Source organism: Staurois parvus, unplaced genomic scaffold, assembly GCF_062004578.1.
Source record: "Staurois parvus isolate SC_StPar_1 unplaced genomic scaffold, SC_StPar_1.0 ptg001129l, whole genome shotgun sequence".
Classification (NCBI taxonomy): domain Eukaryota; kingdom Metazoa; phylum Chordata; class Amphibia; order Anura; family Ranidae; genus Staurois; species Staurois parvus.
Window position 1 is genome coordinate 538,778 of NW_028318925.1, and position 23,514 is coordinate 562,291.

At 43.0% G+C, this 23,514-nt stretch overlaps 2 protein-coding genes across 2 annotated transcripts in view; one reads left to right on the forward strand and one right to left on the reverse strand.

The window, feature by feature from the left end:
• LOC149440032 (A disintegrin and metalloproteinase with thrombospondin motifs 2-like) overlaps window positions 1–23,514 on the forward strand; it is a 987,780-nt gene that overhangs the window by 534,035 nt on the left and 430,231 nt on the right. Inside the window, exon 11 of the mRNA XM_089659016.1 lies at window positions 8,707–8,866. Coding sequence (XP_089515142.1) covers window positions 8,707–8,866 — 160 coding nt within the window. The remainder of the gene's footprint in view (window positions 1–8,706; window positions 8,867–23,514) is intronic.
• LOC149440033 (uncharacterized) lies at window positions 13,982–18,644 on the reverse strand. Its single transcript, XM_089659017.1, has 5 exons — window positions 18,546–18,644; window positions 16,051–16,128; window positions 15,481–15,639; window positions 15,040–15,132; window positions 13,982–14,251 (listed from the first exon to the last, which is right to left on the reverse strand). Exons 2-5 carry the CDS (start codon window positions 16,108–16,110, stop codon window positions 13,997–13,999), a joined length of 567 nt encoding a protein of 188 aa, XP_089515143.1. The 5' UTR covers window positions 16,111–16,128; window positions 18,546–18,644; the 3' UTR covers window positions 13,982–13,996.

Genomic DNA, 23,514 nt, shown 5'->3' on the forward strand with positions numbered 1-23,514 from the left:
GGAGGTCGGGTTCAGGTGGGCCTACTCTCGCGGGTCTAATGTGAATGCAATCAGGAAAGCGCTCTGTACATACGGTATGTTTTGTTTATGTATGATCATTTGGATTGGAAGCATAACCTCTCTATATTTTCTACTCCTGATAATTTATGCATATATTGGTCATGACCAGTGAGCCAATTATGTTTTTTTTACTCTTGCAACTTTACGTATGTATGTATGTTATGGTGCTATAAAAAAAGATGTACCCACTTTCTACTCTGAACCTGCACTGTTATTGTTTTATTTGTGTTTAAAAATCTAATAAAAATGAATTTGAAAAGAAAAGAGAAATAGAACAATATTTTGAAAGAAATGAGACTGAGGAGGTGTCTGTAGCGACTGTGTGGGAAGCACATAAGGCCTATATTAGAGGAATCTTAATAGCAAGCGGGGCGAAAAAGAAAAAGGAAAGAGAATTAACACGCTTCTTAGAGAATTATTTGAATTAGAACAGGTACATAAAAAGAAAATAACAAAACAGATTACCGTATTTTTCGCCGTATAAGACGCACCTAACCATAAGACGCACCTAGGTTTTAGAGGCAGAAAACAGGAAAAAAAAATTCTGAACTAATGGACTGCAGACACAGTACAGGAGATGACCAGAGACTGCGGACAGCACAGGGATGACCAGAGACTGCGGACAGCACAGGGATGACCAGAGACTGCGGACAGCACAGGGATGACCAGAGACTGCGGACAGCACAGGGATGACCAGAGACTGCGGACATAGTACAGGGAATGACCAGAGACTGCGGACAGCACAGGGATGACCAGAGACTGCGGACAGCACAGGGATGACCAGAGACTGCGGACAGCACAGGGATGACCAGAGACTGCGGACAGTACAGATGACTGCTGACCTTTGGGGAGGTGGGGAGCGGGTACCTGAATATGACAGGTACCCGCTCTTACTTCCGCAGTTTTTGTTTGATCTTACCTGTTCCTCGATCCAGCCGCGCGCTGTCTTCCCGGCTTCTGTAATGGCGCTCGGCATGACAGCCGGGTGCCCAGTGCGCATGAGCGAGAAGCACTTGCGCTTTGTGATTGGTCCGGCGGCTTCTAGGATCTGTCATGTGTCCCAGTTACCGCCTTACCATTCACAAAAAGCACCGCTTCTTGCGCATGCGCACTTGGCACCCGGCTGTCATGCCCACTACAGAAGCCGGGAAGACAGCACGCCGCTGGATAGAGGAACAGGTAAGGTCCCGCTGCAGAGCTGAGCGGCCGGCCCGGTATTCTGACACGGCCGCGGTGGAAATACCGGACCGGCCGCTCCATATTCACCCCATAAGACGCACTGACATTTTCCCCCCAGTTTTGGGGAAGAAAAAGTGTGTCTTATACGGCGAAAAATACGGTAAGCAGAATGTAATGGAAAAACGAGAAGAACTAAATAATTTAATAGAGGAGGAAAAAGAGTGTTTAATAAGATGATTAGTGAAAGATATCGGTGAGGAGATAGACCAGAATAAATTTTAATGAGAGCTCAAAGAAAAAAGAAGGTAAGAACTATATAGAGAAAGTAAGCTATAATAAAGGAGAACTAAAATATTCTACCAAAAATATTGCAAAAGTGTTTAAAGATTATTATAGTAAATTATAGACTATCAGTCCCCAACAGTCCATAAGAGAAGAGGAAGAAAGAAAAAAAAAGACATACTTAAGAGGCGGGTTTACCAAAATTGAGAGAATATCAGTTAATATCCCTTGAGAGATCAATATCAGAAGAAGAAATTCAAAGTGCATTGAAGAGTACTACGGCAGGGAAAAGTCCAGGACCGGATGGGTACACTGTGAGATACTATAAGAAATTTAAAGATCAATTGATACCTAAACTGAGTGTATATATGAATGCATTGGGAGGGGGGATGGAAATAAGAGGAATCCATGCAGGCTCATATTACAATAATACCAAAAGAAAAGAAAGATAGTATACAGTGTTCTAGCTATAGACCGATATCCTTACTAAATATAGACACTAAACTATATGCAAAAGTTTTAGCAAATAGGATAAAGGATTTAATGCCGGAGTGGATCCATATGGGAGAGAGGGTAGGGATAGTGGACTAAGATTGTTATTGCTTATTCAAAAAAGTAAAAGAGTAAAATTCCCTTTTTTTATTGTCGGTAGACGCTGAGAAAGCGTTTGACAGATTAGACTGGGGGTATATGTTGGATACACTGAAAGCTCTGGGGATGGGCCCTAGAATGAGAATATGGATAGGGAAATTGTATAGTCAACCATCTGCTGCAATAAAGGTTAATGGGGAAATATCAGAGAGCTTTAAGATGTATAATGGGACCCTTGTTGTTTGTCCTGTCCTTAGAATCCTTCTTAGCAAAAATAAGGAATAACATAGATATTAAGGGAATTTGGATAGGAGAGACAGAGCATAAAGTAGTGGCTTATGCCGATGATTTGCTGTTCTACGTAGGTAACCCAAGGAAAACTTTACCTAATTTAATGAAAACTCTGAAGGAATATGGGGAGCTGTCTAACCTAAAAATTAATCCAACTAAAATAGAGATCTTGAATATAAATCTTCCAAGAGGAGAGAAAAGGGCTTTACAAAAAGAATTTTCTTTCTCGTGGAAGGAAAAAGAACTAAAATATTTGGGAATAAATTTAACCGTATCCACAAAGAACCTATATAAAGCAAATTATATCCCACTATTAAATACAATTAAGGAGGAAATGAAAAAATTAGGGATAGGTGGTATATCTTGGATAGGACGAATAAATATGATAAAAATGGTAATTGTTCCAAAAATTTTATATAAATTTCATATGATCCCAATAAAGCTGCCAGGAATGTATTTTAGAATAATGAAAAAAATTATGATAAAGTTTATATGGGGAAATAGAAAACCTAGAATAAGTTACAAAGTTCTAACTAGAGACAAAGAGAGTGGGGGATTGGGTGTTCCTGATTTTAAAAGATATTATAATTCAAATATTGATAGCACAAATTTTTGATTGGACACATAGTGCACAGGGAAAAAGTTGGAAAAATATAGAAAACACATTAAGTAAAACACATTTGAGTAGGATAATATGGTTACCACCTCACTGTCGTAGATTAACAGATAGCACAAGTATATTTACACAAATTGTTTTGAAAACTTGGGATACAATACATAAACAGATGGGATGGGAATTCAACTCGATGTTGATGCCCATAGTAAACACAGATTTACTGAGATGCACAGTTAAGAGACATAATGAAAGGCGAGGAAATTTGTCCCCTAGTGGAAATGAAAAGGAAGACGGAGTTGTTTGCTAGGGTAGATGAGTGGCGGTATTTGCAGATGAAATATTTTATAGAAAAACTCCCTAGGCCGTTAACCACTTGCCATCCGCCTGCTGTTTATAAACGACAGGACGGTGGCACTCCAGGGGCGGGTTGCCGTTCATAAACGGCACCCGCCATTTCTAGCTGTGCGTGCTCCCTGGGAGCGCGCAGCACCGCGATCCAGTTCCTGCTGTGTCCTCCAGACACAGTGAAACACCAATCGTCGGATGGGACCTCTGTACGGGGTCCCGATCATGTGCTCACTGATTGGCCAATCAGTGAACACATGCAAAGTAGTAAGCAAGATGTCACTTGTGACATCTTTTAGGCAATCAAAGGGTTAACTGTGTGAGGGGAGTGTTTTACTAGTGGGCGGGGGTGTGTTCTTCACAGGAACACGCTGTCCCGGAAAGCTAAGCTCTGCCCTCCAGAGCAGTGTGCTGGAAACTGACAGGGAGCAGGGCTGCATTGAAAACAATGCAGCTGTGCTCTGTGTCAGTATTTTCCGGCAATCGCCGGAACCTGGCGGGTAATCACCGGCCGGGACACGGTGATTGACATCCACGGCCGGTGTCGCGGGCAGGGCAGGCGCGTGCCCCCTGCCATGTAAACAGGATGACGTTTATAAACGTGATCCTGCCTACAGGGGCCGCTTTGCTGCAGTAAATGTACTGTGGGCGGTCCCCTAGTGGTTAATGAAACAAGTAATATCCACCGCCAATTTTCTGACCCCTAGGGCTAAGAGAATTAAGTTGGTTAGCCAGAATGTTTATTTTTTTTGACTCTCCACTTGTCAGGTGGGACAACTCTTTAACTTGCGGAACGGAAAAGTTGGTTTACTTTTGGATAGATTCATTTAGTTACTAAATTTTGTTCTGTTGTTGTTTTGTTACTAATTTTGTTTAGTTTCGTTTACTCGCTTTTGACCGGATTCAAATATTTCCAGTGGATTCAAAGTATTCAAATCGAGTATGAATTGAAGAATAGCTTGTTCTATTTTATTTAAAATTCGAATTTCTGAAAACTATTTTCTTTCTATTTTATTCTATTTATTTTCTCTCCTATTCTTTTATTTTCTATTCTTTTCTATTTTATAATTTTCTATCCTGTTCCTTTCTATTTTATTCCTTTTTCTTATATTTGTTTTCTATTCTATTCTGTTCTATTCTGTGTTATTCTAGGCTATTCTTTTTGAAATTCAAATTTCGAGAGACAGGTATATTCTATTTAATTCTATTCTATTCTTTTATTTTCTATTATTTTCTGTTCTATTATTTTTCTATTTTATTCTGTCCTGCTCAATTCTATTCTATTACTTTATTTTCAATTCTTTGTATTTTATTCTATTCTATTCGAAATGTGAAATTCAAAATTCCAAAGATTCTATTCTGTTTGAAATAGGAATTTCTAAAGATGGTTATATTCTGTTAAATTGTTTTCTATTATTTTATTCTTTTCTATTCTATACTATTCCATTCTGTTCTATTATTTTATTTTCTATTGTATTATTTTATTTGTTATTCTTTTCTGGTTTACTCTATTATTTTCAATTTTATTCTGTTTTATTCTATTTTATTATTTTCGAAAATTAAAATTTCAGAAGATGGCTATATTTAAATATCTAAGACGGTTATATTCTATTTGATTTAATTCTATTCTAATCTGTTTTTTTTTCTATTCTATGCTTTTATTCTGCTTCTTATGCTTATTCTTATGCTTATTCTATGCTTTTATTCTGCTTCTTATGCTTTTATTATATTCTTTTATGGTCTATTCTTTTCTTTTGTATTCTTTTCTATTTTATTCTTTTCCATTCTATTCTATTTTCTGTTTTATACTTTTATTTTCTATTCTATTGTAGTCTATTCTGTTTTATTCTATTCTTTTCTAAATTCGAATTTCAGAAGATGGCTATATTCTATTTTGTTCTATTGTATTTGAAATTCGAATTTTGAAATTTGAATTTTGGAAGAAGGCTATATTCTTACTAATCTATTCTAATATTTTTCTTCTGTTCTATTCTTTTCTACTGTATTCTATTCTATAGAATTTTAATTTTTTTTATTCTAGAACAGCAATGGGCAAACTACGACCCGCGGGCCGTATACGGCCCGGCGGACCTTTTAATCCGGCCCGCGGAGCTAGGCTCCCGCTAGGCTCCTCTCACAGTCCGCCCTGAAGACCGGTGTAGCATGAAAATCTGTTTCCTATGAGGATCTGTCCCCCTCGACGTATCTGCGCATGTGCTGGAGATCACCGATCGGCTGCTAATGCCTGAAACTGGCACATGCGCAGATACGTCGAGGGGGACAGATCCTCATAGGAGACAGATTTTCATGCTACACCGGAATGGCGCGGGAACAAGAGGAACAAGAGGAACGCGCGGAGCAAAGGTAAGTGAATTGACACAGGGGGGACTTGGGGACTTAATATGGGGAATGAATTACTATAGGGGGGATGAATTACTATATGGGGGATGAATTACTATGGGGGATGAATTACTATGGGGGATGAATTACTATGGGGGATGAATTACTATATGGGGGATGAATTACTATGGGGGATGAATTACTATATGGGGGATGAATTACTATATGGGGGATGAATTACTATAGGGGGGATGAATTACTATATGGGGGATGAATTACTATATGGGGGATGAATTACTATGGGGGATGAATTACTATGGGGGATGAATTACTATGGGGGATGAATTACTATATGGGGGATGAATTACTATGGGGGATGAATTACTATATGGGGGATGAATTACTATATGGGGGATGAATTACTATGGGGGATGAATTACTATATGGGGGATGAATTACTATGGGGGATGAATTACTATATGGGGGATGAATTACTATGGGGGATGAATTACTGTATAGGGGATGAATTACTATAGGGGGGATGAATTACTATATGGGGGATGAATTACTATGGGGGATGAATTACTATATTGGGGATGAATTACTATATGGGGGATGAATTACTATATGGGGGATGAATTACTATATGGGGGATGAATTACTATGGGGGATGAATTACTATATGGGGGATGAATTACTATATGGGGGATGAATTACTATGGGGGATGAATTACTATATGGGGGATGAATTACTATATGGGGGATGAATTACTATGGGGGATGAATTACTATATGGGGGATGAATTACTATGGGGGATGAATTACTATATGGAGGATGAATTACTATATGGGGGATTAATTACTATATGGGGGATTAATTACTATGGGGGATGAATTACTAAGAGGGATGAATTACTATATGGGGGATGAATTGCTATATGGGGGATGAATTACTATGGGGGATGAATTACTATATGGGGGATGAATTACTATATGGGGGACGAATTACTATATGGGGGACGAATTACTATGAGGGATGAATTACTATGGGGGATGAATTACTATGGGGGATGAATTACTAAATGGGGGATGAATTACTATGGGGGATGAATTACTATGGGGGATGAATTACTATATGGGGGATTAATTACTATGCTTACTATGGGGGAATATTACTATACTTACTATGGATGACACATACACATCATTCATCTACTCTTGGTCCGGCCCCCGGGTCCAATATATGAACCCATTGCGGCCCTCAAGTCAAAAAGTTTGCCCACCCCTGTTCTAGAACAACCAAAAATGTTGAAGAAAAAAAACCCAACTTTTTTTACTTTCTGCTAAAAAACCTTTCCAATAAAAAAAAAAATCTAATTTCTTCATGAATTTAGGCCAAAATGTACCCTGCTACATGTCTTTAGTAAAAAAAAAAATCCTAATAAGTGTATATTGCTTGGTTTGTGTGGAAGTTATAGCGTCTGACACTAATAGACTCTGGGTGGGAACTGACACCAAAGACACTATACTAATGAAACTGAGAAGGGGTTAACATCTCATGGTAATCAAGGGGTTAAGTGTAATGTATGTCAAAGTGTGTGTATGTTGTTTGTCAGCACAGGGCTCTGGGATGTAATTGGACAGAGCTGATCAGTAGGTCCGCACCATGAATCATTGGCTGAGACCTGCAGACAAAATGATGATTAGACACAGTGGGAGAAGGTTGCACATGCCCTGAACCCAGAAGCAGGCAGAGACATATAGGTACATCACTGTGCCTGTAGGAGCTGCTCTTCTGCAGCACAATGTTGGTGGTCCTAAAGTGGTTAAGCTAGGTAATTATGCTCACCACACCTGGCTCACAACAGGTCCGGTCCAGATCACTTGGTGGTCTGCTGTCCCAGAAGTCTCAGTTCTCACAATCAGGACCTCACCAATTTGGTCCCTACTGATGTAGGCACACATGACAATGAATCTCCCCAGCTCTGGTGCCAAGAAACAGCGACTCTCTATGGCTCAGTCTCTCACTGTGGTCCTCACAGTTGCTGTTCTCTGGTTGTAAGGACACAGCAAGAATACCCAGTTACGGTCCTCTCACATCAGGCTCTGCTCTCTGTGTTGGCATGCACGCCAACAGGTTCACACATACTGGTTTCCCTGTACTGTCTGCTCAGACCTCTGGTGGATTGCAGAGGAGAATTCTTTCCCTCTCCGCTGTGGTTATGCCCCCTGTATTCAACAGCCAATTCATCTTAATTCACATTAAAGTCTACAGTTCCTAGTATTGTTAGTGGCTGCTTCACAAGCAAGTCCTCTTGCCACGGATTGAGTGAAAGCCATGAGAGGGGGTGGAGGAAGCAGGAGCGAGTGGATAGAGGAAACATAGCCTGCTCTAACAACATAGCAGGGAAGCAAGGAGAGAAAGCAGGTGAATGTCACACAGCCTGACGCACCTCCAGCTGCTTTTTCACTGCTTGCTCAGAGCGGGGGTAGAACGGGCAAAAGATAACATCCAGCTACAATAGTTTCACATTAAACATGTTGTTTTAACACAAACCACAGGAAAGTGCTTCAGGTATGGAAAGGAAAGTTGTTGAGAAATCTGTGAAACAGAACTAAAGATCACTGGATGTGGGAAGGTCTTGCTATGATGTGCACACTTATGTATGAGACTGCCCTCCTTTAGCCCCTCCTTGACAAATCAAAGCTTTCAGTTGCCCCTACATTCTTTCTTCTTTATAACATAAACTAAGAAAAATATTAAAAAAAAAATGTCCATTTGTTTAGCAAAAAATGACAAAGCTAGCAGTGATTAAATACTACCAAAAGAAAGCTCTGTTTAGTAAAAATTATAAAAATTTCATTTGGGTACAGCTTTTTGACTGCACAATTGTCATTCAAAGTGCAACAGCACTGAAAGCTGAAAATTAGCCTGGGCAGGAAGGGGGCAAAAGTGCCCAGTATTGAAGTGATTAATAATTGTGGTCAATTTTATTTTCTAGGTAATTCCCAAAGGAAATGCCAAAATATCTTTGTCTTACAAATATATGATACATGAAGATTCCTTAAATGTGGGTAATAACTATGTTCCTGAAGAAGATATGGTTGCATATGAGTGGGCACTAAAGAAATGGTCTCCTTGTTCCAAGCCGTGTGGGGGAGGTAATTGTCTTGAAAGTTTTGATAATGATGATGTAAAAAACGCTAAATAATGAAAATCATGGTTCTATTTAAATTTGGAGCTGTAATTCTAAAGATTAGTTCCATTTGGAGGTCAGGAAATTATACATTTGGTCTGGTCTTGGTCCCCTGCACTGTTGTGCTTGGTCTCACTTTGATATCAGAAAATAAGTACTTTTGTCACTCATTTGCATTTGGTACTCCTCTCTATGCAGTGATTTCATTAGGATAACTGATCAGAGAGTATTTAATCCCAGAACCTGTAATAAGATTATGAATTCTCTAACGTTAGTGTAGCTGCTATGTCACCATTTCAAAGAGTACCATTAAGTGGTTTTAAGAAAATAGGGAAAGATAAAATAGCGGGGGGGGGAGGGGGGGCGGTCATAGGGTAGCAATTAATATCCTTTTTGATGTGGTCACTACTGCAACAATGCAGGCCCTACAGAATGCAATGTAGTGCAATCCTTTCTTACGTCCCCAGTACAGCTAGTAGTCTGAGATATGTAAACAATCTAAGAAGAACAGTCTCCAGGGGTTAACTCCTTGAAGGGATGATGAATGGGGCTCTGTCTCTCTGGCTAGTTTTTTTTTTTCCCTTTAAAAGGGAAACAGCAATGGTCCCGCTACACTCTCCCCCCACTTAAATCTTTGGGTCCTCCCAAAGGATAACTCTGTATATACAAATTTCAACACTTTTGCAAAAATTACACGACCAAAGAAAGGTTATACAACCTTTCTTTGAGAAGGTACACTCAATCTGCACCACTTCTTAACAAATTAGGTGGGTAGGAGGACATTCCACCAAGGTGTGCTGAGGGCCTGGGGAGGACTCAAGTCCTTTGATACATCTATGGACAGGGTGGACACCTCAGGTGATCTTTGCACAGTAGTTACAGCTTCTTCTGTGCTATTACCCGATAAGTTGTAAGTGAGTCTCTAAGGAGGTCTCACTGCTCGCTTAGACCTTGATTCTAGACGCCATGAGGATACTTCATCTGCAGAATCATCTTCTAGTTGAAGTACAGGTTGAGGGGACTCAATTCTCTCTTCTTCTGGAGAAATAGGAGTTTCTTCTGAGCTGGTTCCAAGGGTGTCATTTATTATTCTAAGTGGGGGTCTCACTGTTCTCTTAACTCTCTGTTCTTTGAGCTCAAAGTGCATCTCTTCACAGGGTTTGTCAGGGCTCCGGGTATGACCAGAGGTATGTGAACTGACGTAGGGAAACGCAGGCTTCAGATATGTTATAAACAATATAATTTATTAATACTAACAATACATAAACGCAGTGCAATACTAAAACATAACACAGTGCAAATGAACCAAACCACCCACAGATAACAATACATACAGTGCGAGCGTAGTCAGGCAAACCGGGTCAATAACAATCGGGCAGGTAGGAACAGGAGGAGCAGGCAGAGAGTAGTCAGGTCACGAGCCAGGTACAGCAACTAACGGGCAGGTAGGTACAGGGGGTCAGGCAGAGAATGGTCGGGGTTACAAGCCAGGGATCAAACAGGAGAAGTCAGCAGAGGTCCGGATCAGGCAGGGGTCGGCAACAAATCAGTCAGACAGGAACAGGAACTGGAAAAGTGCTGCCAACCATCGATGTCCCATGGAATCCAGTTTAGCCGTGGTAAGGACATATGTGAGTGGGTTGTTATCTGTCTTGACCTCAAATTCTGCACCATACAGGTATTCTTTCAACTTGTCCACGACAGCCCATTTCAATGCCAAGAACTCCAACTTGTGGGTAGGGTAGTTTCTCTCAGATGGAGTAAGGGTTTCACTCACATAAGCGACAGGTCTCAAACATCCATCACATTCTTAATACAACACACCACCCAGTCCATCTCTGCTGGCATCAACATGGAGCTCTTAGGGCTTGCTGAGATCAGCGTAGGCTAAGACTGGGGCATTAGTCAAGCTCCACTTCAATTGAAGGAATGCTTGTTCGCATTGATCAGACCACTCTCCCTCTATGGACTCTCAAGACTTTCTTTCTCACCACCACAATGGGAGAAGCATAGGGACTCCCGAATAATTCCTGTCCTCTTTAACTCTGCAATATGTTCCGGGGACATACAATGGCCAATGTGACAGAAGTCACTGGCTGTCTTATGACAGATGGGCAAAATTCAAGCTAGACTGGGAGATATCCATTGTAGGGGAGCTTCTTAGTTCCTATACCCCAGATCTCTAGACTTTCCAACTTCCGAAAGGGCAGGTGTCTCAGGTGTTTATCATAAAAAATCACAGTAAAGTCAATTGGGCGCCAGAGTCTAAGAGGGTTTTTGTGTATACACCCTCTACACTGTAAAATCCAATTAGTAAACCTTACTTAAAAAAAGCATGCAAACCGATTGCCTCAAAAAAAACAAGTAAACTAGAATAAGAATTGTATTTTCTTCTTACAAATGCTTATTGAGTGTGATGAACTTACACTTTAGTATACACAACTAACAAAAAATAGTGAATAGTACTTGGAAATTTTACGTTAGGTGAACTCTTAACTTAGTATGGAGTACTAAGATTTGCCATTTAAAATAACAAAATCATTTTAAGTTAAGTTTACTGTGTAATGTATTCCAAATGACACATTTATTTAGGTTGGGCTAACTAATGTGATATTTTCTGCAACTCTGAATATTGAGTTGTGGTTACTTGCACAGCAATCTGATTTACTTGTTAAAACAATGCAAACCGATTGCCTTAAAAAAACCAAGTAAGCGTTACTTGTTTTATTTTAGTTTTATCCAAACATCCATTTTACATTAACATCTCGCATCTGCCCAATACTGCAGACAAGCGGCGCAGGCAGGCCAGACTATCTAACTGTATGGCATGGGCCTGTTTCTGGGTTTGGCACCCCCTGCCTACCCATGCTGTGATTGGATGCAGTACACATCAATCAACAGGTTTCAGCCAATGATTGTGGCTGAAACCTGCTGACCGGCTCTTTCAAATCACGTTTACACAGACACAGCCAGATCACTGTGCTGTGAACAGAGGTCGTGTTTCTTCTCCCTGACAACTAAATCTGTTAACAGCAGCACATAATACACACATTACACTTCACAGATAACCCCCCCCCCCCCCCCGTCAGTGTCATTAATACAGTGTACATTATTATCTGATCACTGTATTAGTGTCACTATTGATGTCAGTTGGTGTCCCTCCCAGCCAGTGTGTTAGCTCTAGATTGCCCACCACTCCATCACAGTCACACTATGTTGCTGTACCGTTATTACAGTATAGAATCTATAGCTGTGTAAATTCCATATGTGTAGACACAAACCAATTAATATAGACTTATTTGGATTTTGTTTTAACCAGAATACAATCATTTTTTCAGAATACCAATATTTTTTATTGGATGTTTTGTAACAAATCTATATCTATTAAAAACCCAGTGGAGATCAAATACCACCAAAATAAAGCTCTGAGTGAAAAAAAAATTGTATATAAAATTTAATTTGGGTACAGCGTTACATGGCTGCACAATTGTCAGTTAAAGTAGCATGGTGTTGAATAGAAAAAAAATGACCTGGTCATGAAGGGGCAAAAGCTTCTGCGGGGCAAGGGGTTCCATTCTTACAGGTACATATAAATAAATGACTGTTCCAAAGTTCAAATACAATTGTTTTTAATTTTCTTACTGTTATAAGAAAAAACATTGTTCTTTAAAATTTTGTTACATAACAACTCGCTTTTGAAAACATTTAGGCCTCGTTCACACCATGAGGTTTTGTGCACCTTTTTCTGCAAGAGAATGAAAACATCTTCTGCGCTATGTTGATACCACAAAACTAAATTAAAGTGGTTGTAAACCCTTCCATATATACCTAGTGAAGTGACTGGCCTTAGGTGATACAGAGATGAAACATCCTCCTACACAAGTTATACCTGTTAATCTGCAGTCTTCACTACAGCCATTTAAAGTGCTGTATTTATAAAGCTTGTCCGAGAGTTCAGAAAACAGAGGGTGGAGAGCTGAAATGAAACTCTGCAGAAATTCAGTGAGAAGAGCTCTAAGAACTGTTTGGTGGGATGAGACACCTCCTTCCCAGGAACAGAGCTGAGGCTGTCAATCTGCTAGAGGGCCCTCCAGTCACCTTTTTTCTCTTGGTGTCAGGAAAAAAAAACTTGTCAGAAGTGATTCATGCCGATATGGAGAAATGAAGCAGCAGAAATGAAATTATACTCATTGCTTTTAATGGAGACAAGTACACACTATAGAGGGATATACTTTGTTCATATTTCATGTCTGAAGTTTACAACCATTTTAATAGTAGTTTTCCTCCATGCCATTTTACACCTTACTCACAATAGGTCCGCTAAATTAACTCTGCCTGCAAGTAAAGGACCTTTTACAGGATGAGTAGGAACTAGTGAACACTTTGCATATACAAGAGATGTACAAGCTGGCCAACTGTATCAAAATGATCTGTCTCTGGTCCTTGCATACCAAATCACCAAAATAGAAAATATAGGCATAGCTCATTGCATATATCACGATTGATATTAAAGTTGACCAACTGCCTCAAAGTGATTTGTACTTACATGGAATAAACTCAGTGCATATATTATAGAGATGTACAAACTAGACAGCTGCATCCATAAGTTTATTCCACGTAAGTACAGATCACTTTGAGGCAGTTGGTCAGCTTTAATATCAATTATGATACATGAAATGAGTTTAGCCCACATTGGTAATATACAACCACTCAGGTACGTTTGTTGTATGATCAGAGATAGATTACTTTGAGGCAATTGAACATCAATTGCAATATATGAAATTACTTTAGCCTGTATTGGTTCTGTACAACCACTGAGGTATGCCTATATTTTCTATTTTGGTGATTTGGTATGCAAGGACCAGAGACAGATCATTTTGATGCAGTTGGCCAGCTTGAACATCTATTACAATAAATTTAAAAACAGCACACTAAGGTTTCTGAGCTCTGTGACGTCAGCTAGCTTTAGTCTACTGAAAACAGGTCACAGGCATGCAGAAAAACAAAAAACAAAAAACAAACATTCTAGCACAACAGGAGATTCTTCAGACTTTTGCAGTTTTGGTGGGAGTTTGTTCTCCCACATGCCAAAGATTCACTCTTTGAATGAAGTTAAAAGTGTTTTGATGGCTGTAGGGTATTCCAGGTGTAAAGCATATAAAAATCCAAAGATGAGGCAAAGTGCTTGAGGTAGGTTCTGGAGATCCTCCATTACAGTACCTCCCTCGGCTATGATGGCAATAGACACTGGGTCAGGGTGGAGATGATTTGGAGAAGCAGGCATACTTTCATCAATGACAGTCATCAGTCCAACAGGTAAACGTGCCCAGACCTCATCGCTGTCAGAAGGCTATACAAAAACAAACATGATCATTTGTCACTGTGTTGTATATGGTTAGTTTTAGCTTCAAGGTAAGGGTCAAAGTCAATCTATTTTTGGAAGATTTCTTCCTTTAAAGCATTTTTTTAAGCGGTTCTAAAGGCAGGTTTTTATTTTAATGCATTCTATGCATTAGGATAAAGCACCTTCTGTGTGCAGCAGGTCCTCATTAACTGAGACAGCAGTGGGGCACCATTACCTCCCATTGTATTCAAAGTTAGTGAGCCAATGAGGAGAGAGAGGAGGTAGGGCCAAACCGCAGCTCTGTGTCTAAATAGACACACACAGCCTTGGCACAATTGCCCCATACAGCTGCTGGCTGTAGGGGCACTCAGCAGGAGGGAGGGGCCAGGAGTGCTAGCAGGAGACCCGAGAATAGGAGGGTCTGGGCTGCTTTGTGCAAAACCAACTGCACAAAAGGTGGTAAGTATAACACGTTTGTTATATTTAAACAAAAAAACACACAAGGACTTTAATATCACTTTAAATTAGATAGCTATATATACACACGCAAAAAAAGGTATAATCCACCTGGATACACAAAGTAGTTGTAATGATACAGTTCTACTAACATGTCTAAGTTGCAAAATTGTGTTCAGGCATTACCATTTGTTTTACCCTCCCTCACGAAGGGATTACATTTTATAAACTGCCATGCCCACCACTGTACTAGTGATATAATAAGTATTAATCTGTATTTCTAAGGAATACAAAGCAAATCCCCCCACAACTGCCAAGGTGCAACTATGATAACTTACGAAGCAAGTGATGTAGAATGTACTGGGGTCATCACCAAGTAGAACAGGGAGGCCTCGGAGCACAAGGGTGTGCATTGCTGTCACATCAGGTTTCTAGAAGTAAATTATCAAAAGTTCAGTTTAATATTGCATAAAATGTAAACCTACATGTTTATGAAACAAATATCACACTATTTGACAGTTCAGGAAAGTTACTGATTGAAGTTATTTAAATTACGCCCATAGCTTCGATGTTTTAACATCATTGGATCACAACTTCTCAAGACCACTTTAAAATATTGAAATCAATACAGGTAGCAACATAGGCCAAAAGGGATAGTAGTAGAGGTTACAGGTTGTACATTTATGGTATCTTACATATTTCTGTATATTACAACAAAGTGAATCATGAAAGGTTTTGTAAGTTGAGAACAAACAAAAAGAGGGTTGCAGTAGACTCACCTCTGAATTAATTTGCTGCACAAACATGGACAATGTCTCTCCAACACTTCCTTTCTTGGACTTGAAGATTGTGACAAAGCGTGGTGCGTATCGATCCAGGGCATCAAAAAAGTTATTTTGCAGATTTGTGGTGGCTATTCTATTGAACTCTGCAAACACCTACAACACAAAAACAAACAAAAAAAAATCTCTTTTGCCCTAATATTTGAATAAGTTTCTCCCAAATTCTCCAGTGCCCCAGCAGGCAGATCCTTGTCCTCCCTCTCTCTGTGGTTCCCCCAGCTTTTCCCTCACCTTTACCTGTGAAGTTCAATGGTTTGTAAGGTAGACTTTTCTTCATTACCAACTACTAAACTCTGCATTCAGAGAGCATTGGTTTGTAAGCCAACACAACTGCTTAACTCCTAAATTTACTTACCAACTACTGAACTCTGCCTTACAAACTACTGAATTCTACATGTATAGTTCAGTAGTTTTGTGAACCAGAGCTCAGAAGTTTGAAAGGCAGAGTTCTAATTAGACCTATTGCAGGAAAATCCATTAAAATATTACTAGCTTTTGGCATCTTACCTCCAGTGTACTGAAGCCCACTTTGACAAAGAGTCTGTTCAAGGAAGAGATCTCAGGCATCTGCTGTGAGCAACTCTTCTGAAAAGGACACAATTCCTTACTTAAAAATAAGTTCCCCCTTACAACCTAGTGGTTAGTAGATTACAGACAGACACAGTCTTTGATACAGTATGTGCATTCTTTATAAGCATAGCATACAGCAAACATTGAAAAAAAAAATACTACAATAAAATATTAAATGAAACATTCAATTTTAAGTTAAGTGGTTAGGATAAGTTCAATGGTTTAAGGCAGCATCCAGAGTTCACTGGTTTGTAATGCAGTTTATATTTAGCGCCTCCATCCTGAACACAGGCTTTTGTACCCTGTAGCACCCCCCTTCTTGGTGGGCAGTATCTGCATCCACTCCCCCACGTGGTCAGTGTTTGTGTACCCCAGAAAATACAATGGCAGAGACTGTCCAGTCGGTAATTATGGATCAAGGATTACCATCACACAAGGTAAAATCCTCCTCTGTAGAATGGATCGTTGTTGACTGAAAGAGTAGAGTACAGGAAAAATGGTCATAAATAACTGTAATAAAAGCTGTGTCTGTGCCCCTTGTCCTTTGTGGTCAAGTGTCTTTTCATCCAGCGCTCCCCCCCCCCACAATAGGTTTGAAGATTGCCACCATACAAGCATTCATAGAACAGAATGATTGTAGAGAGACAGCACAATGTGCTCCTGGTAGTCAGACGCCAAGCCCCTGGCGTTCAGTGGCTGCTCCCCCATTCAAATAGTGCTTGTTGGCTGCGTCCTTTTCTTGCCAGTCCATGGCCGCATGCACCCCTCCCCTTGCTGGTTGGTGGCCACACCCCCATCCTCTTTGCTGGTAGTCCGTAACTGCGCCCCCCAGGCCCCAGATGATCAGTGTCCACACTCCATCTACAGGGTTGCCAACCTACCAAAATAAATTTACTGATAAGACACCCACGAATTACTGATACAGCCAAGTTTTTACTGCCATTTTGACAATTACAGTTGTAAGTTCAAATTTCAGTATTTAAGTTACAATTAAGTACAATATATAATTAGCAATGTGAGAAAATCTGAAGGCAAAAATTTTTTTGATAAAAGTAAGGCAGTTATTAAAACCCATTAGTTTTCTGTCATCCCTGTCCAACTCAAGAGATTTCCTATTAACCACTTTAGCCCCAGAAGGATTTGCCCCCTTCCTGACCAGGCCATTTTTTGTGATACAGCACTGCGTTATTTTAACTGACAATTGCACGGTCGTGTGACATGGTACCGAAGCAGAATCGATGTCCTTTTTTTCCCACAAATAGAGCTTTCTTTTGGTGGTATTTGATCACCTGTGCGGTTTTTAGTTTTTGCGCTATAAACAAAAACAGAGCAACAATTTTGAAAAAAATATAAATATTTGTTACTTTCTGCTATAATACATAGCCAATAAAAAAAATGTAAAAAAAAAAGTCAATTTTCTTCATCAATTTTGGCCGATATGTAGTCTGCTCTATGTTTTTAGTAAAAAAAAATCCCAATAGACATATATCGATCGGTTTGCGCAAAAGTTATAGTGTCTACAGACTACAGGAAAGATTTATGGTTTTTATTTTTATTTGATTTTTACTAGTAATAGTGGCGATGAGCAATTTTTAGCAGTACTGTGACATTGGGGCGCACACTTGTGAACCATTTTGGGAACCAGTCACACCAATACAGAGATCAGTGATAAAAAAAAGCACTTTTTCTGTATTGGTGTCACTGGGAGGGAAGGTGCTAACACTAGTGAGATAGGGAGGGCTTAAGTGTGTTCCCTGGGCATGTTCTAACTGTGAGGGGAGCTGGGCTGTCCAATGGAGCAGAGTGATCTGCCTCCTGATGACAGGGAGGCGGGGATCCTTCCGCTCCTTACCGAGAGAACCGTGAGCTGCCTTGTTTACATAGGCGGCTCGCCGTTCTCCTCTCATAGTGAAGATTGTCGGGTAGCTGGTGGCAATCGAGCCTGCCGGACACCTGCGCTGTCTCCCGCTGTGTTTGGAGACAGTGACAGCGGAGCATGTGGGCACCTCACCTGCCTGCCTGCACCCTCGATGTACAGTTATGGGATTTAGCCTGCACGTGCCGCCCTGTTGCCATATATGTGCGCGGGGGCGGTGTAAAACAGGTTAATTTCTGTTTCATAGCCAACACTGAAAGCGAAGGGAAATCCATGGTAGCCACCAGGATCACCAGAAAGTTTGTCTCCAATTCTAAAATTTTGCCTTTATTCCTGTTTTAGATTCTTCTACTCTTGGTGAAAGCAGTAAAAGGAGAGGAAAAAAATCTACCAAACTGGGGCATGAGGAAGAGAAAAAACACACACTGAGACTGCTGCACATTGCCCCCCCCCCCCCAGACTGCAGAGGGACACAGATATGGAAGCACACATTGAACAGAACTTAGCTTTTCCCATGCACTCCCTCTCTCCAGATCACAGTGCAACACACACTCACCTCCAGAGATGATACTAAATCCCAAGAGGGAATGGCAGTCACAGAACTCAGCTTTTCCCCCACTCTTCCTCTCTCCAACAGCTATTACCTCTCTCCAACTCACACAGCCCCCACCTTCCTGATCACACACAGCTCTCCTGAGAAGCAGACACTGAACACCAAGGAGGAGTGGCATATTACAGCACATAAAGAAATAATGATAACTCAAATAGTGTAACACAACACTTGCAGTGATTCTTCTCTCATGCCCAACCCCTCTCCTAATGCATTCATATATGTGCATATTTTGGGGACCAATAATTCTTTACATTTCTTATAATAACCCACAGCGTATCCATCAGGGCTTTGACTCCTACTGTCATACTCTTCAATGCCAGAATAATTTCCTCCTGGGAGATAGCTCTTTCTAGGGCCACTAACATTTCTTCTGATATTCTTGGCAAACCAACCTCATTTAAGTATTTCTGCCTTTTCCCTTCTTTTCATCCTCTGTTTCTTTCTGGTTCTTAGAATTTACATCATACAACCTGTTGTAATATTTTTGAAACATATTAGCGATATCAGTGGTGGAATACACCATCTCTCCTTTTTTATCTTTAATTATTTATTATAAAATTCTTCGATTTATTTTCCCTTAATCTTTTCATTAAATATTTCCCTGGTCTATTCCCCCACTGATATCTTTCTTTTGAGACCCTCCTCGTTTCCTGTTCCATAAGATCTTTTAACTCTTCTCTTTTGAGAGTTATCTTCTGATGTACTGTATGTCTAAGTCCAGTTTCTTTTTATGTGACTGTTCTAGTTTATATAACTCCTCCATCACAAGCCTTATTTTTTTCTCCTGGTCTTTCTTTTTTTCCGCTCCTATCGAAATCAGGATTCCTCTGATATATGCCTTATGTGCCTCCCAGAATATAGCAACAGATACCTCCTCGGTATTTGCTCTGTTTCCTTTCTTAACCTTTTCTCTATTTCAGGATCTTGTATAAGCATTAATAAAGTGCAAAGATTTCAAAACGAACTTCTTTCATGTTGTCATTATGGGGTATTGTTTGTAAAATGTTGAGGAAAAAAAATGAATTTAATGCATTTTGGAATAAGGCTGTAACATAACAAAATGTGGCAAAAGTTAAGAGCTGTGAATACTTTCTGTACCACCAAATATGTTCAGACCCGAAAGACAGTGTCAGGAATGGACTTGCCAATAGTGGTGGGACTCACCTGCCTTGTGGGCTGCAGTACCAGGGCTGGCCAGTGGGTGCTCTCAACAACCAGAGGCTCACTTCGACAATTAGCCATCACCTGGGGCTGATTGCAGGTGGTGTATTTAAGGGAAGGCCAGACCTGCAGTCTGTGCCTTGTTGTACTGTTTGCTTGGCCCTGGTTTCCTGATCCTGTTTCTGCTGTCCTGACGCTGCCTGAACTCTGCCTGTACTGACCTCGGCTAGTCCTGACCACTCTCCCGCCTGCTCCTGGTACTCTCTTTGCCCGTTTGCTACTGACCCGGCCTGCCTGACTACTCTTGTATCGTATGTTTGTTATCTGTTGGAGGTTTGGTTCAGTTTGTTTGTACTGTGTTATGTTTAGTTTTGTACTGCGTTTGTATTGTTAGTCTTAATAAATTATATTATTTACTATATCTGAAGCCTACGTTTCCCTGTGTCAGTCCACATACTTCTGGTCACACCTGCATCCCTGACATTACAACAAGGCCTTCCTGACCAGAAGTGGCTGCACAGGGAGGCCATCTTGGCTTATTGTTGCTGGGAAGGATGGATCTTGATGAGGTTGTGTATTTGCCGCTGCTGGTTTTTGATGACAGAGAATATGCTTATCAGACTCTGAGGGAGTATACCCGGGATCGACTGCTAGAATGTATACGGATCGCTCGTGTTCTAGTAGATCAGGGCACAGAGTTCTCTGAGGTGCAACCTTTGATTCAGGTTTGTGTAGAGTTGACTTCATCTGGTACCCCTGAAAGCAGGAATGACTTTTTGCCACCATTTAGTGCAGACCAGGTAGAGTCCCTGGATGATGTGGATTGCTTCTTGGAGCATTATGCTGCATGTTCACAACAGGTATTAAGGGATTGTATAAATGCAGTGCAGTCTTTGACCAGACAGGCTTTGTGTAAGCTGAGCTTTGTTCAACCCATACTGCAGACATGGTCAGACTTGTTGCACCCAGCTTCAGTCAGCTTACAACGTCATTCCTCCGCTCAAGGCACTCTTCCTGCATCCCCGACAGCATCCCCAGTGACGGCCCAGTATACTCTGCTAACTACCACATATCAGTCCTCTGCTCCCACTTGCTGCACCTATCCTTTCTTTAACCCTGTAAATAAGTCCTCTGTAGCAACTGCTCCCTCCTCGGTTCCATCCATCAGCTCTTCTCTGTCTTCAGCTGCTCCATCCGTTTACAAACCTGCGCTTACTTACAGTGCTCCAGTAACTAAAACCAGGAAAAGGCGAAAATTCTTTCCAACCAATACCATCCTGCCAGTATCCAAACCAGTCAGCCTGCCATCTGAGAACCCCCCTTCCGTATTGCAGCCTGGTGCCTCGGCGCCCACAATTCAGCCTGATGTCTCTACCCAGCATGATGTCTCTACCCAGCATGATGTCTCTATTCAGCCTGATGTCTCTACCCAGCCTGATGTCCTTACCCAGCCTGATGTCCTTACCCAGCCTGATGTCTCTACCCAGCCTGATGAACTGATCCTGCCTGATGATCCTATTATGCCAGATGACTCGGAGCCCACTGTCTTGCCAGACGACTCGGTGCCCGCATTCTCGCCAGACAACTCGATGCCCGCTGTTCCGCCAGATGACTAGGTGCCCGCTGTCTTGCCAGTTGACTCGGAGACCGCTGTTGTGCCTGGTGACTCGGGGCCCGCTGTCTTGCCAGACGACTCGATGCCCGCTGTTTCGCCAGTTGACTCGGAGCCCGCTGTCGGGCCGGTTGACTCAGAGCCCGCTGTTGTGCCTGGTGACTCGGGGCCCGTGGTCTTGCCAGATGACTCGGAGCCCGCGGTCTTGCCAGATGACTCTGTGCCCGCGGTCTTGCCAGATGACTCGGTGCCCGCGGTCTTGCCAGATGACTCGATGCCCGCAGTCTTGCCAGACGATCCAATGCCTGATGACCCAGTGCCCGCTGTCATGCCTGGTGACCCGATGCCCGCTGTCGTGCCTGATGACTCGATGCCCGCTGTCGAGCCAGACGATCCAATGCCTGATGACCCGATGCCCGCTGTCATACCTGGTGACCCGATGCCCGTTGTCGAGCCGGATGGCCCGGTGCCCGCCGCTCCATCTGGGGGCCTGGTGCCTGCCGCCCTGCCTGGGGGCCCAGTGCCCGCCACTCCGCCTGGGGGCCCAGTGCCTGCCACTCCGCCTGGGGGCCTGGTGCCTGCCGCTGCGCCTGGGGGCCCGGTGCCCGCTGCTCCGCCTGGGGGCCCGGTGCCCGCCGCTCCACCTGGTTGCCCGGTGCCTGCTGCTCCGCCTGGGGGCCCGGTGCCCGCCGCTCCGCCTGGTGGCCCGGTGCCCCGGTGCCTGCTGCTCCGCCTGGTGGCCCGGTGCCTGCCGCTCCGCCTGGGGGCCCACTGCCCGCCGCCCTGCCTGGTTGCCCGGTGCCCGCCACCCTGCCTGGTAGCCCGGTGCCCGCCGCCCTGCCTGGTTGCCCGGTGCCTGCCGCTCTGCCTAGTTCCCCGGTGCCTGCCGCTCCGCCTGGGGGCCCAGTGCCTGCTGCACCGTCTGGGGGCCCGGTGCCCACCGCTCCGCCTGGGGGCCCGGTGCCCGCCGCCCTGCCTGGGGGCCCGGTGCCTGCTGTTCCGCCTGGTGGCCCGGTGCCTGCTGCTCCGCCTGGTGGCCCGGTGCCTGCTGCCCTGCCTGGTGGCCCGGTGCCCGCTGCTCCGCCTGGTGGCCCGGTGCCCGCTGCTCCGCCTGGTGGCCCGGTGCCCGCTGCTCCGCCTGGTGGCCTGGTGCCCGCTGCTCCGCCTGGTGATCCGGCGTCCAGCCCGAAGTGCCTCCGTCCGGTGTCCAGCCCGAAGTGCCTCCGTCCGGTGTCCAGCCCGAAGTGCCTCCGTCCGGTGTCCAGCCCGAAGTGCCTCCGTCCGGTGTCCAGCCCGAAGTGCCTCCGTCCGGTGTCCAGCCCGAAGTGCCTCCGTCCGGTGTCCAGCCCGAAGTGCCTCCGTCCGGTGTCCAGCCTGAAGTGCCTCCGTCCGGTGCCCAGCCCGATGTGCCAGTCTTTGATATCCCGCCAGTCACCGGACCCGGGCGGTGGAACATTTTGCCCAGCTAGGACTGTTTGGAGCGTCCTGAGGCCGCTCCTTGAGGGGGGGGTACTGTCAGGAATGGACTTGCCAATAGTGGTGGGACTCACCTGCCTTGTGGGCTGCAGTACCAGGGCTGGCCAGCGGGTGCTCTCAACAACCAGAGGCTCACTTCGGCAATTAGCCATCACCTGGGGCTGATTGCAGGTGGTGTATTTAAGGGATGGCCAGACCTGCAGTCTGTGCCATGTTGTACTGTTTGCTTGGCCCTGGTTTCCTGATCCTGTTTCTGCTGTCCTGATGCTGCCTGAACTCTGCCTGTACTGACCTCGGCTAGTCCTGACCACTCTCCCGCCTGCTCCTGGTACTCCGTTTGCCCATTTGCTACCGACCCGGCCTGCCTGACTACTCTTGTATCGTATGTTTGTTATCTGTTGGAGGTTTGGTTCAGTTTGTTTGCACTGTTATGTTTAGTTTTGCACTGCGTTTGTATTGTCAGTCTTAATAAATTATATTATTTACTATATCTGAAGCCTACGTTTCCCTGTGTCAGTCCACACACTTCTGGTCACACCCGCATCCCTGACAGACAGAGACAGTTGGCCAAGAAATTTTCATCAGACTAGCCAGATATACTACTCTGACAGTGGATAAAGCAATATCCTTGTAGATGTTCCAAGGAACAGTACAAATGAAATA